We start from the raw sequence: 14,153 nt of genomic DNA, 5'->3' as shown, positions 1-14,153 counted from the left end.
CTTTACAGAACGTCACATAAACATCCAGGTGCATAAATGAAAATGCAACTTCAGTTTGAATTAGCTAATCTCAGGCTCATTTTTATTTTAGTTAGTTTTTTTTCTTTGTCTATGCACAGGACAAAAACAGGTCTGGGAGCAAACAGGCACAGTCTAAGTGTGGCAGCTAACTAGCAAGCTTCTAACACATTGAGCTTAGCCTGAGACATGTAAAACTGGGTCTTGCCAAATATCCACATATTTGTGTGCAAAAACAGGACTGCCCCTAAGTGTGAGACCTTTTTGGTTCCACCCCATTTACCTGAATGACTGCGGCATCTGTACAAGGGGGTTTCCCAATATCAAAGGCTTCTTTCAGGGCTTTCCCTACTTCCTTCTAAACATTAAAAGAAAAGAAAAGAAAAGAAAAGAAAAAAGAACAGTTGAGATACAATGGCATTCATAATGAGTTAGGTTTCCCAGCCTCTCATTATGCACTTGGGCTAGATGAATTTCTGCCTCTATTTTTTTGGCTGTCGCATTTAACCCAAAGCCTGGCTATTTTCCATCTGACCTAATAACATTGTTCTGTTTTGTTCTATGTTGTTTGTTTGAGTTTAAATGATTTGCAGCTTCCTTTCATCCCAGTGTCAGCTTGGGTTATCTACAGTCTTCCCTAGTTAGCTTAGCTCAAATGAAGGCGCCCACACAGCAAAACAACGCTTAGACACACAGCTCCATGCTGCCAGCTACTGTAGCTGAGATTTTCCACCCTTCCCAGCTCCAATCGGCACCCACATAAACGAGCCAGCGCTAATTAAAAGCATTCCCTCACTTGAGCCAGGGACTTGTGAGTGCAAAGAGGATTCGGGTTAGTGTTTAAAGCTACTGTCATGATGAGATGAGCCCCATGAGGCCGCACAATGGGAAATTTCCCAAGACTTGGCTGGCTTACAGTAGTTTGAATGGGTTGTAAAAACAAAACTAACACTGCAGAGAAAGGGCTTATTGCTTAAAACACGATCTAACCTTTATAGAAGCTTTAAACTCAAAAGCCTGGCTCATTTATTTATTATTTCATTCCTGCATCTTCCTCCAAAGAATGTAAAGTCTGATCTGCCATTTTTATTCTTTGTTCTTTTCTGGCTGATGAATTAGGAAATTTGTGGCTGTCAACTGAAGAATTTCATCAAAAGTATATTTAAAACAACTGCTCTTCCATACTCACTGAGAAGTGTTAATCAAAGGCAAATAAGCAGTTGTAAACAACCAGAGAAAAATTATTTTCCTCTGGAGTGTCATCACCTGACTGTGAGCAATTGTGTGAACACGATGTGCTGAGATAACACATCCCAGCCGAGCTGCACAAACACTTCCAGCCTGCCCCAGTTGCACACTAAAATGAACCAGCTTAAGCCAACATGAAGGTCTTGCTCCCCAATGGGACAAAGTATGGTTTAGTGAGTAACTGCAAGGCAATAACTTGTTGAGCCATGGTACTTAGTTGCTTTGGGTCAGATGATGTGTCTGAATTAACACGAGCTTGTTGTTTGTAGCTCTGCGTTGATACCAGCACCTCAGGCACCAAGGCTCTGAGCTGGAGAGAGGACTAGAATTTCTGCTGTAACAAACAGGCCCAATTTCCTTCTTGTTCCTCCCTGTCTGGCCAAGATATGGCACCCCATGTTGCAAAGCCTCAGATCCATGGATGGTCAGTCCATCTGTGCTGACTGCCCAGCCAATTACTTCCTCTCAGAAAATGCAGGGGGCTGAGCTATAGCTTGGGTCCCTCTTCTCTCTGGTTGCTGTTTTAAAACATGCAAGAACTTAACGTCCTTGAGACCCCTACGTTGCTACCAAGTGTGGTCAAAACTGTCTAAGATGGGTGCGAGTGCACTGCTGACACATTGGCAGGAAAGTGGGCAGAATGACTGCACAACCTTATTCGTTTGGGCAGCAGAAGGTCCTCAGCCCAAATTCTCCAAAGCACATGAACTACTCACTCCTCTTTTTGTCTGTTTGAAAAGATAGAGGTGTTAGGGGGGAAAAGACACAGACCCAAGTGATCCTTTGCAGGTTAGTGTAAACCCTTCTCATTTTTCACCTCTCAGTATCAGAATGAACACTGGCATCATGCTGGAAGGTTTGCCTTGCACTCATGTCAGATTCCCCAATACAGGGGCAGGGTGACAGACTGACCACCCAGTCGATGGCACCATCATTTTCAGTTCGCCAACCTTGCAGTCTCATGTCTAAAGCTCCCTTGGCCCTAGACATGTCCAGGCTGAGGGAATGCCACTTGCATGCAGAGCTGACCAAGTTCCCCACAAAGGTGTTTGCAAGTGGTTTTGAACCCCACATGACACCTGAGCTCTCAGCAACTTCAGATGTGGTCACAGTTCTCGCCGTTCATTTCTGTTTAAAGTGCTTTTAGTATGCAGAGATATCAGGCTGGCACTCCCTGTGATAAGCCAGGTATTTATAGGCAAAGCAGGCCATGGCTTATTCTGGTCAGGCTCTTCTAATTTAGAAAAATTTTGTCATCCATTGAAGTGGCAAAACACACACCATGTGATTCAGTCAGAATTATACATGACAATTGTTCAGACATAACTGACAGGAATTTTGCTCAATAGCAACTTCCTCTACGTTTGGAATAATGAAGGGCTGAAGTATCCTGGAACCAGAAACAGAGGGATAAAGCAGGTTTTATAAGCTATGCCATTGAGCTGAGTGAAGTGACATCCATAATTTTTCCATATGGAATCAGCTTATGTCCACTTAAGCTCATTAGCTTGAATCTGGAGCTGGTCCCAAGCTGGCTAGGTTTGAAACAAGCCAGGGTAGTGCTGTGCTACACTCCCCAGCACTTCCAGCTCTGCTCTCAATGTATAATGCAGCACTGTGTAGAGCTGCAATGCTTCCAGATCCAAGGTGGCATGAAAAAATACAGTCAACTCAGGGTAGCATGGCACAAGTGCTCATAACCACAGCCAGGTTGAGGTGAACCTGCTCAGCACTTCGTGCATCACAAACCCAGAAAGCCCACAGTTAAGCAAAAGCTTTCTCCAGCTACTGTGTTAGAGGGAAGTTATAAAAAAACCCCAACAATTGAATTCTCCATCACTGTTAGTCAGCATCTTTGAGGGCTTGTCAATGACCCAGAGACGTGCCCTAAAATAACCTCAGTGGCATTACCCTGAGTAAAGTAATTTCCTTCATTGAAACAAATGCTAAAAAAAGACCTTAAGAACATGTGGTCTTCCCCAGGGTAACGATGAGAAACAGCCCATAAAGATACCTAATGTTAAACTCTGAAACCAGTAGGCTTTAAGCATATTGTCACCAGCTGGCACTTCTACTCCCATGTTTGTGACTACCTTCGTGTTCTCCCTCAGGGAACAGGTCTTGAGGAAAATCTCTGCAGTTTAGAGTACTTTCCCTGGGATGATTCAGCAGTTTGCCATAGAATTTCCCCTCCTCTCCTCCCTAGGGGCTGGTGGAAATGGAAAGCCAGAGAGATGAGTGTGGTAACTCCTGCTGCTGCATTTCAGCTTTAGCTGAATATGAAAGGCCCTGCTGAGTTTTTCAAACAACATCATTTCCTCTGGAATTCCCCTTTGCTACAACACATCTTCCCTGCTTCATTTGTATTCCACATGTCTCAACAGAATTCTTCAAAGGGGGAGCTTTGCTGAGAAAAGAAAGAGGCGCTGCAGCCCTAGGGCTGGGGTCACCTGTGGGATCACATGGCAGGATGCCCTCCTCCGACCTTACAGGAGGGCTACTGGCTGTGCACCAGCTGCACATTTCCTTGTGCTGAACTCTGGAAATAGTCTTTGCTATAACCTCAACAGTGTCAATCCAGCAGGCTGGAGAGGGCTGTGAGGGGTCCACATACAGGCAAACCCAGCAGCCTCAATATCCTACCCAGCTGTAAAAACACCCAACCATTGCACACAATGGGCTCAGTAATAGAAGATTAACAGCACCTTGAAATGGCTCTCAATAAGGAAGTGGGTTTCACCCATAGGCTTCCTTCCCTCCAGATTCATGGGCTTCTAAGCAGAGCAGATTGCAGCTCTATGGAGGTGCAGCAATGGGTTAAGAGAGATTTGCAAATGTCCTGACTGTTTTCCCTGCTAAGGAACAAGTACATGGTTGCATCCCTTTGGCAGCAGACAATCATGGATCTTCACATCTGCAATGAAACTTGGTCAAGACCTTGGGGCTTACTCACAGCTAAGCAGAGCTGGCTCAGCTTGCAAGGGAGCAGCTAATTTAATAAGGGCAATTAAAACCACAGGAATAGAACAGGCAGACTGGGGTAAAACCCTTGAGTTCTTACCCGTGTGACTGCAAGTAACTTTTCCTCAGTCTTCAAAATAATCCACACGAGATACTGTCCATCAAGGGAAAGGTTGTGCTGGGGGATCTGGCTGGGTCTCAGACATGCCTTGCTGCCACTGCATACAGAAACAAGAGCTCAGCCAGAAGGGCAGCTTCCCATGGTCCACAGCCCATTGCCTGCCTGGCAACTCCTGCTTGGCACCACAGTCTCAGTAAGAAAACAGGGTGCCCTGCAAGAACCCAGCTGTATTTGCCATGTTTGGGCAGTCACAGCATGTAGATGATCTTTATCATGTCCTTTCGCCAGCTATCCTTCTATGCTGTTTCTTTTCCTTCTTCCCATATTTGCTGCCCAAATTACACTTTTTTTGTTGTTTCCTTCTCCCTTTCCCTCATTGCTGCTGCTGAATTCCTTTCCAGGCTTAGGTAGAGTCACCCAAGCACACTTGCACGAATGCACAATTTTACAAGTGTCACATATTCTGTCTAAGTGGAACAAAAAGCAGCTATATACCAGGACAACTGCATTTATGCATGAGCTTTCATTGAGGTTATAACAGTATTCAGAGAGTAAAATTCAAATAGTTAAGGCTGGCATCTGTGCTCTTCTCATTTCCACTTTCTTCACTACCTCATGACTAATACAGTCATGTGCTGCTCTTGCTTCGTTGGTTTGTTTTTTTGAAGGAATTCAGCATTTACATAATACATTTTTCCTGTATTTGACTTTTCTTTATATGTTAAATGTTTGTATTTTCTTTATAAATTTAAATTACGTAATTTTTCACCTCCAATTTCATGTAAGTTTTCAATACTTTTATCAATACATTACTCTAAAGCTTTACCATTTCAAAAGTGTCAGTCAAAGGGATGCATCCTAACCCCTTCTCCCATGTGTCTAACCATGGCCAATGTGTACCCACACACTGTTTCCCTCCTTTGGGAGCTGGGTGTGGGAAGAGCCCACCTGATGAACTGCTGATGAGCTAATCAAGGGTTTATAAGTGTAATTAATACAAGGATCAGAGAAGCTGTAGGCTTGGATGGAAGCAATCAAATAACCCCAAAGGGCTGAAAACTATTAGGGCATGAGTAGATTGGAATTGTCAAGTAGCAACGAAACCATGGACACAGAGAATCAAACACCACCTCTACCATACAAAAAGAAATCACAAGAAAGCTTCAGGCTTTGATGGCACCCACAGGCTTTGAATTCACATTGGGCCAAAAGATCCCAGATGTGCTGCTCTTCAGATCACAGGGAAAACCACATCTGCAGAAATTTAATGATCTGCTATATGTTTTTCCTGTGATATGAACACTAATGCAGGAAGCATAGAAACAACTGAGCAAACTACAAGCCAGATAAAGCAGCATAAAAACCAAGGACACGACAAGAGAAGCCCAGAGAGCACCTTGCTGACAGAAAGGCTGGAGTAATTGAAGTATTATGGACCTTGCTAAAAAAGGCTTAATGAGAGGAAAGAAATTGTTCAATAAAGCAGAAAACTGCAGGTCTAACAGGAGTCCAGTGGAGAAATACCTGCCTGCCTCAGGTAAGCCCCTGAGCCTGCTACTAAGGATTTAGAAAAAGGCAGTACTGCAATGAAAAAGGGCTCTGATTCTGAGAGCACAGAAGATAAAAGAGGCAGTGGGCAAGCCTAAACTAAGCAAGAGCCCTGAGCATTGCTGTGCTATCAGGAAGCGGAGATTGTGTTCAGAACTGAAAAATAGAGACTTAAAAAAATGTAGAGAAAAAGTCCTTCAGACGTACCTTTTGTATATTTTAAGGCCCCATTCATAAATTAAAAGACATTGGCTGAAGCTGAAATGGTTACTGTCAGTAAGTGTGGAAAGGTGAGAACACAAAGAGGCACGACAGCAGCGGGCATAGGTGACAAGCAGTCCTGCTTCCTTGAAGACATCACTTCTGTGCTCCAGGCTGGGGAGAAATGTCGTTTCTAGATGACTCAGATGCTGTTTTAGTGCAGTATCATCTGTGTTAGCAGGGGAACCAAACAGGGGAATCTGGGCTGTCACGTACTGTATCAGTTTTTCCTCCAGATCTTTCCTCCAGAAGTTTGGACTCCAGGTGGAAACAGAATCCATTCCTTGGCTGTTGCCAAGCCAGTCTGCTTCCTTCTGCTTCTCCCACTTCAGTGACTCCCCCACTGACTGCAATGGCTCCAGGAACATCCTACCACTTCCACTGAGCACTTCTTCCACCACAGTCCACATTCGTTCAGCCAGCAGCGCATAAAGTGATTCAGATTTTTGCACACCATCATTTCCAGAATTCTTCAGATTATAAATATGATCACAAGCTTCCAAAAATTTTCCTTGCTCAATGCATATGCAGATGGTTTCCTCTGCAACAGAGAAAGAACACAATTTGCTGTTTCTTTGCTCGTCTATAGGACTCATCACTTTAATATCCAAGTTATGAAGTATGTAGTTTATACATATGTACTTAAGATAAGTTCACTTAAGGTCTAGCACTAGTACCTCTCAATTTCCTCAAGACAAGCACTTTTTTCCTCTTTCTCTCTTTCATCCCTTCTCCTCCAGGCTAACCAAGCCTGCAGACTAATCTGCAGTTTTCTGGTCATCATCCCAGAGACCTCTTCATGTGGGCTATGCAGGTTCATTAATGGCAATCTTTCCTTAAGGAATGCACCTTCTGTCCAAAAGAAAAGCATTAAAGAAAGGACATCTTCTGAACAAGTCAACAGCTGAAAGTCAAGCCTAGAAGGAACCCTCTGTTTCCTCTACAGAAAACCTTTGCAGGACCAAAGCGCTGCAAGCTCCCTTGGAAGGTCCCTCTCACCTGCTCAAGCCTGACATAGCTACACAGAGGGTGTCACTCCTGCCAGTGAGCTCTTGCCTTAGGCTGAGACTGCTCAGTGCAGTCCAGGGCCCTCTCTTTATCAGGGTATTTTAACTAGGCCAAATGATTAGGCGTGTTATTTTGCCCAGAAGTGAAAGTTAGAAGGGGATTCCCATAACAGCCCATGACCTCCACATCTGCAAGAAGCTGTGATGATGAAGCCACTGCCCTAATCATCAGACACCCCATCAAGGCATTATGAAATCTTTAAAGTTCAGAAGCTGGAAGGAGAAGTTTTCCACTGTTGCTTGTTTTTAAAATGCCTTACCCATCACATCTAGCCCACCAACAAGGGTTAGATGTAATCTCACAACAGCTGCACAGAGCTGCAGGTTTTTTACTGTGCATTTTACAGATGACAAAATTGAGCAACAAAGAGTTGAAAATATTTGTCCAAAGGTATCTGGAGCAGAGTCCAGAGGAAAAATCAAACTTGATGAGATTCAGGGAAATTTAAACAAAGCCAGAAGTAGTGGGACTCTGAAATAATTCAGGATACAGCTTTGGGTGTAGAGTGAAGAATGAAAAAGTATGAGCTTCCATTATCTTTCACCTGAATCCTAACTTTCCTCTATGAAAAAAATCTCATATATGTAGTAAGAATTAAACCAAACAGGACTAAAGGGAGGAACATGAAAGGAACTGGAGAAGGGTTGATGCAAGAATCTTCAACAAAGCAGTGGCCAAGCTGTTCAGGAGCGGTCTACAAGCTGCACTGGGCCTGCCTTGATACATGCAACACATAGGAAATGCTTAATTGGCACAACTAGCCCATGTACAACCCATCTGCCCCTCCCATCTGTGGAAGAACAGCACAGTCACACCAACAAGGTGTCACTCACACATACATCATCTTTCTCACAAGACATATCAGGAGTCTTTGCAGGGATAAAAATGAGAACAATAAAGAGAAACACTTGTGAGGCAAAGTGAAATACACAGCTCTCCAGAGGAGCAAGAGTACAGTTCAGAAAGGACAAGAATTCAGGAGAAGGATGGGGAGGAGGAGAGTGTAAAGCTGATGAAAACAAGAGCCTGCAGGGCTGAGTGAGGCAGACAAGATCCAGGCCTGGACCCAAAGATAACTTCAAGGTTACCTGCAGGTGTCCCTCTCTCCGTTCCCTTCCTACTGGTTGGCATCTTTAGCAAATTCCCTGCCACATCCTCACCGCCAGCCTTCTTCATTGCCTCCTTCCCACCAACCACAGTCTTTAGCAATTTGCCTGCCAAGGTTTTCAGTGTCCCTTTCCTCTTTGCCTCCTGCTTCTTTCTCTCTTCATGTGTGGCCTTGGGCAGTATTCTTGCATTTTCCTCAGCCATTTTCTCCCCCTTGTTGCCTCTTCCCACCACGGCTGCCCAGGAATGCTTTGTCTTCCTCATGATCCAAGCAGATTCAGAGGCTTTCTGTCCAAACAGGAATACTGTCAGAAGAAAGCATTAGAAACACTTCTATGCAAGGTGATCTTAGCATCCGTCTCCCAGAAAAGTTCTCTCTTCTTCTGATTTATTTTTTTCCTGCGCAGCTACAGGCTTCAGCTGTCTTTGAAGAAGTCTAACCTGGTTCCTGTCCGTGCCAAGTGAGGACATTTTTATAGGCTGCCAGCCCTCTTATGTAATCCCTCTCTCTTCTAGGAAAATAATGTCAAAAACCTCATACATAATCTAACCACAAGCACTAGGGGAAAGCCAGTGGAATTTTTGGAATTTTCTAAATGACTAAAACATCCCTGCGCTGCCAGTTATTTTGATGACAATCCTATCAGTGTAAGGGAGTTGATTATTAATAGTTTCTATGAAGAACACATCCTTTTCCACCCACCCCACATGCCCAGGCTGCACCTGAGCTTTTCTTTGAGTTTGGAGCCAATTTTTTCCCCACCTCCCAACAAGCCTCATGGTAGCCAACAGGGATGTAAAGCCCCAGAGAAAGGGGATTGGTTTCCGTGTTTTAACAGCACTATTCAGAGGAGACAAGAGTGATCTCAGCCTCCTGGAATGTGCAATATTCCAGCAACAATTATATATTGTTTTATATTTTTATACACACACATAGATATAAATGGCATAACCTTGCAGCAATCCACCATAAATGTGTGTGTGTCCATATGTGTAATGCACACATATAGATCTGTTCACCAGCCAATGCCCACAGCGAAGAAAAAGGAGATGTATGTCTGCTTGGCTGCATAAAATGTCTGACCATAAACCTCAGGACAAATTCCTACACAGAAAGTATGCTTGAACTCCAGGAACTCGTGTTTGAAATAGATTTTTTTAAAGTCTCTGCACTGCTGTGAGAAAGGCAGTGCACTTGGAGGGAAGCTGAAATGCTGTCCTTACCACTCTCCCCTTGCTAGAGAGTTACAAACTGGGTTTATTCTCCATTCCATTATTACAAAAATTAAATTGAGAACTTGAGGATTTTCATCAGCTGAGGACAGTTTGTATTAGTCATTACAAGCTGTATTTATTCAAAACTATATAATATGCAAAAATTATTTTCAGGGTATGAATTTAAGGAGTAATTTTTCCACACAGCATCTAGATTATTCCAAATATGTGATATCATATTTCTGGGTTTAACGCCTGCAGTTTCTTCCAAGATTTTCTACATTTTCATAACAGTAAAATTCTACTGGTTTCCTACTTGGAAACCAAGTAAATGTTATGTTGTTCTGGCTCTTTTACTCTGTGCTTAATTCCATCAGCATGTTATCGCAGAGCCATTTGATTCATTAGTAACAATAGGGAGGAGGAAATAAATACATTTCATTTGGAAGAGCAAACAGAAATTCCAGCAGTGGTCATACATTTGAGCTGTTGCCAGTAGGAAATACTGAGGTTGCAAAACTCAGTGTTTTCCCAGGTTGTGAAAAAAGTTAAAAATTGAGAGACTTTACACACATTCCATTTTGACCTTAATTTTTAATCGGCTGAAGTTAAAAAGTTTCATTTAGAATGTTATAGCTGCACAGTGTATGAATACAAGATGGAGTGATGGGGTCAGTACTGCAGAGATATATTCCAGCCATGCTGAAACCCTTCAGCAATATTTTCCCATGAAAACTCCAACACAATGTGTTTATGTTTCACTTCATCAGCATTTTTCCAACAAGCCTAACTCTAACAAAAAACATTTCCCTAGACTTCTCTGTGGAAGGAAACTGGATGTCAAAGTGCCAGCCCTGAAGGCAATATTCTCTGCAGTATATAGATTTTGAACACACAACAGCTGCAGATCGCCCCCTAAACTGTGGCAACATGATGTGTGGGAATTGCTGTGTTTTCCCAGAAAGCTTCTTTCAAGGGAATACAATATGAGCCTGAGGAAAGCAAGGAGTGAATGCACAGAGATGGATAGACTTCCTGAGGCTAGGAGCATCTCTTATTCTATGGACCACTGGATTCACTCAATCAAAGCCATGGCAGACACTCCCTGAGATGAGAGTGCCCTCAGGTCACTGCCCACCCGAGCACTGCAGCACCAACAACCAACCCAGAGGGCCCCTCTGTCCAACCTTCCCCTCGCTCACAAACCAGGACAACCAGCGTGTGAAGGCAAAGCAGGCCATAGCCTTGGGGAGCAGACAGCTGTGAGCACCCTGCGAAGGGACAGCAGGGTGGGGATGGTCATTCTCACCAAGGGTGCTGAGCCCATCAGCAGCAGGTGATTCCCCATCCCTCTGGCTACAGTGGGAGTGGCAGTCCATTGTCAGCCTATCTGCACCCCCCTGCCCACAACTACTTTGGGTTGAAGGATGGTGTCACTGAGGGGAATGCACCAGGAGAGGACATGCCACAAAGGAGCTGCCCAAAGGCCACCAAGCAGTCTGCTTTCCTGGGTCCATGTGCCTCAACAGCACGTCCGGGTGCACAGGTCTCTCCCCTCTGTCTATAATGCTATTTTACTGCTCAGGCTGAAGTTCTGCAGTTAAAACATGGGGAAAATTTGAATCTCTAGTAACATCTTCTACACAGTGCTTCCATGAATGATGCTATTGCCTAAACAAGCAAAACTCCTTGGGAAGCTTTGCCTTTACAGCAGAGGAGCTGAAAAGTGTCAAGATCAAACTAGAACAAAGTTCTTTCACAAAGAGTTAACATAATGCAAAAGGATTGTTTGCTGTCCAAACCTGTTGTTTTGGGCAGGGAAATTGAGGCACTGCCATGTTTTATCTGCCCTTTCCATGGGCTCTTTGAGCTGCCCACCCGAGGGGAGCCGTTTCACGGAAAGAAGGGCAGTAGAAAACCATTAGGACACAGGACCAAGAACATGCACAGTTCTGCTTCTGAACAAATTCCTTTGTCAGGTGTACCAAATGACTTCCTTCTTCCTCAAAAGCCACTTCTTGGAAGCCTGCCTCCTCCTTCTTCCTGGTGTTTCAATACCTCTATTTATCCACAATGGGATGTTCCCTAGCTGGGTCATTCTTCTCCCTGCCCTGACCCTTGCTATGCTCACTGTGAAAGAAGAGCAATTTGTCTGCTAGGGACATCCCCAGCATTCAGGAGTTTCCCTCATTGCCTGGAGCTTCTGGAAAAGCCCACAGCCTCTCCACATCACTATGACTCTGTTTTCCTATCTCGGAAAAACTGTACCTCCTTTGTCTTTGGGATCTTTCATTAAATGAGTGAATATATTGGATACATTTTTATATTGTTTCTCTGTTGACTTAACTCTTTATCTTGCTGTTTCCCATTTCTTTTGCCTAGATAGATAAAATCTCTTCATAATAAGTGGACTGTGTGCCTGACTTGGACAATAGCTGTTTGGTCTGGATGCTAATTGGATGAGGTCAGACTACTAGCACTACAAATTAAATGATTTTGCAAAAGTCCGATTACATTAATATTCCAATTCCAGCAATGCAGTGATGCCTCTGCTTGCTTTGCAGGGATGCTACATGAACACAGTCAGTTATATACTATGGAAATTTTGTGCTCAGTAGCATGTTATAGGAAATACACTTGGGCCTAACAGGCAGGTGAATCTGCAGTATCTGGAGAGAGAGGTTTTTTGCCTCCTTCTTTGTTTCCAGAATATGTTAGTACTCTCCACCACTTTGAACCAAAGGCATGAAAGATGGCAGAAAGGAATATTAATTATGATGATAAAACATGCAGAGTATGGCACAGAAAGATGTTGGTTCCCTAGGATATAAATCCATGCAAAACCACTCTGTGAAGCTAAGCTGTAGCCTGACAATGTGTTCCCCCACCCACACACAGCATCTTTGATTTCATCAGCAATCAAAGAACAGCCAGTCTCCATTCCAAGCAAGGTAGGCTTTTTGGAGAGAGAGAAAACAAACCAACAAAGAAACAAAACAAAACACCTTCCCCTCTAGTTTGACATTGCAGCTGGTATTGCCATAATGGTCACACGCAAGAGGTGACTTTGTCAGTTGTGGACAATTAGCTGTTTATTATCCTGTGAAAGCATACATTTATTCTTTTTTCCTAAGGATAATCCCATTTCCTAAAGAAAAAAGACAATGTAGCCACAGGTTGCAGGTGTCTCTGTATTCATCTGATCCCCTGCCCTAAGGCACTCGAGTGGATTTTAAGTCAGTTTTAACTACTTTTAAAGCCAGTTTTAACCAAACTGACAGAAGATGGCTGAAACAAAATAGTACATCCTTACACACTCCATGGACACACATAGCTGAGGAGGGAGGGTAGACCTTTGTTGTTCCTGCTGAGGAACAGAACATGGCATGAACTCAGCCTTTATTACTCATCAGACTCCACCTGGTAGCTCAGTCTCAAGGTATACAAACATGGTTTCCTTGCCTCTGTTGCTCAACAAATCCGCTGTTTACTCTCCAGCTAAGCCATGTGTGTGTAAGAGCAAATAAAGCAGCACAAATATTTAATACAGGCAGCTTTTCCTACAGACGAAATGAAGTTGCTTCCCTGTGGTGGCTCCTGGCAGCAGGCTGCACCCTCTCACCTTTCTGAGATCTGTGCTACCCCAAACAGGCCACAGAGCTATGATTTTGCAGCTAATTTGGAGCTGCCCTTCAGACACAGCTGAAGAAAAAGGGAAAGAAGGAATCTTCTTCCTTTCTCTTCTCGAGTGTGTTCACTTGAGCAGCTCTTATCTGCTCAGCCACTGATTTTTATTCCATTTTGCAGAAGTTAATCTGAGACTTCTGTCCTTCTCTGGATTTGTCTGAAACTGGAGGAATTCAGTGTATAAGGAGAGGACAGAAAGATGGATTGACAGAGGCTGCATGGTCCCAGCAGTTTCAGCAACCACACTAAAGTCCTAAGGACAAGAATTGAATACTGCCACCTTCCCTGCCCTAAACACTGAAACATGTTTGGGTGTGATAGAAAATTTTGCGCTGCCTCTGTTCTCCTTCTGATTGTGAGAACCCCATTCTGAAATGACCTCAATTTTCATTTAATTAGTAACCTACTTTGCTGTTCCTTTAGACCATTTTTAGCTAATTCCTGGGGGGTTTGCCTAATTCTGTTTTTTCTTTTCAGCATTGCTTTAAGGAAGATGCTTCCCCTTTTCACAACAACAGCAACAGTAGTAATAATAAATAAATAAATCAGGCAGCCCCCAAGATTTTAAAGATGAACTGTAGAGAGTGAAGCAATAGGGATCTTTCAAGTGACCCTAAAAATCCCTGCATTGAGAATATCCTAATCCACATAGTAAGAGAAAAATAAAGCGAAACTTCCTGGAGTAGCAACTAGGTTTCAGTAAAGAAACTGGTACCACTGCTGGGAATTCTCACTCCCTGGTTTTGCCCCACAGACCTCCAGCAAGGACTGAGGATACTGTATTAATTGCAACTTCCTTCTGGTTTCCATCAGCATCAGTGGAAGAGGGAGAAAAATTTATCCACCAGACAGAGTACATAGCACACAATACAGATTGCTTTAAAAAAAGTTTCTCTAGAACACAAAACCGGGCAATTAG

At 43.5% G+C, this 14,153-nt stretch overlaps 1 protein-coding gene across 4 annotated transcripts in view; it reads right to left on the bottom strand.

Annotated features, from left to right (window-relative positions):
• Positions 1 to 14,153, bottom strand: part of LOC108493827 — a 42,301-nt gene that overhangs the window by 16,176 nt on the left and 11,972 nt on the right. For 3 of the 4 annotated variants that reach the window (XM_017807708.1, XM_017807709.1, XM_017807706.1), the window contains exons 2-5: positions 8,314 to 8,637; positions 6,104 to 6,698; positions 4,328 to 4,445; positions 302 to 376 (exon numbers count right to left, since the gene is read on the bottom strand). In XM_017807708.1, the coding sequence (XP_017663197.1) occupies positions 302 to 376; positions 4,328 to 4,445; positions 6,104 to 6,698; positions 8,314 to 8,637 (1,112 nt within the window). The remainder of the gene's footprint in view (positions 1 to 301; positions 377 to 4,327; positions 4,446 to 6,103; positions 6,699 to 8,313; positions 8,638 to 14,153) is intronic. The other variant, XM_017807710.1, reaches the window with a different exon arrangement.

This window comes from Lepidothrix coronata, unplaced genomic scaffold (genome assembly GCF_001604755.1).
Source record: "Lepidothrix coronata isolate B3197 unplaced genomic scaffold, Lepidothrix_coronata-1.0 Scaffold19, whole genome shotgun sequence".
NCBI lineage: Eukaryota > Metazoa > Chordata > Aves > Passeriformes > Pipridae > Lepidothrix > Lepidothrix coronata.
Note: the sequence above shows the minus strand (reverse complement) of the source record. Positions and strands in the feature narration are given on the sequence as shown.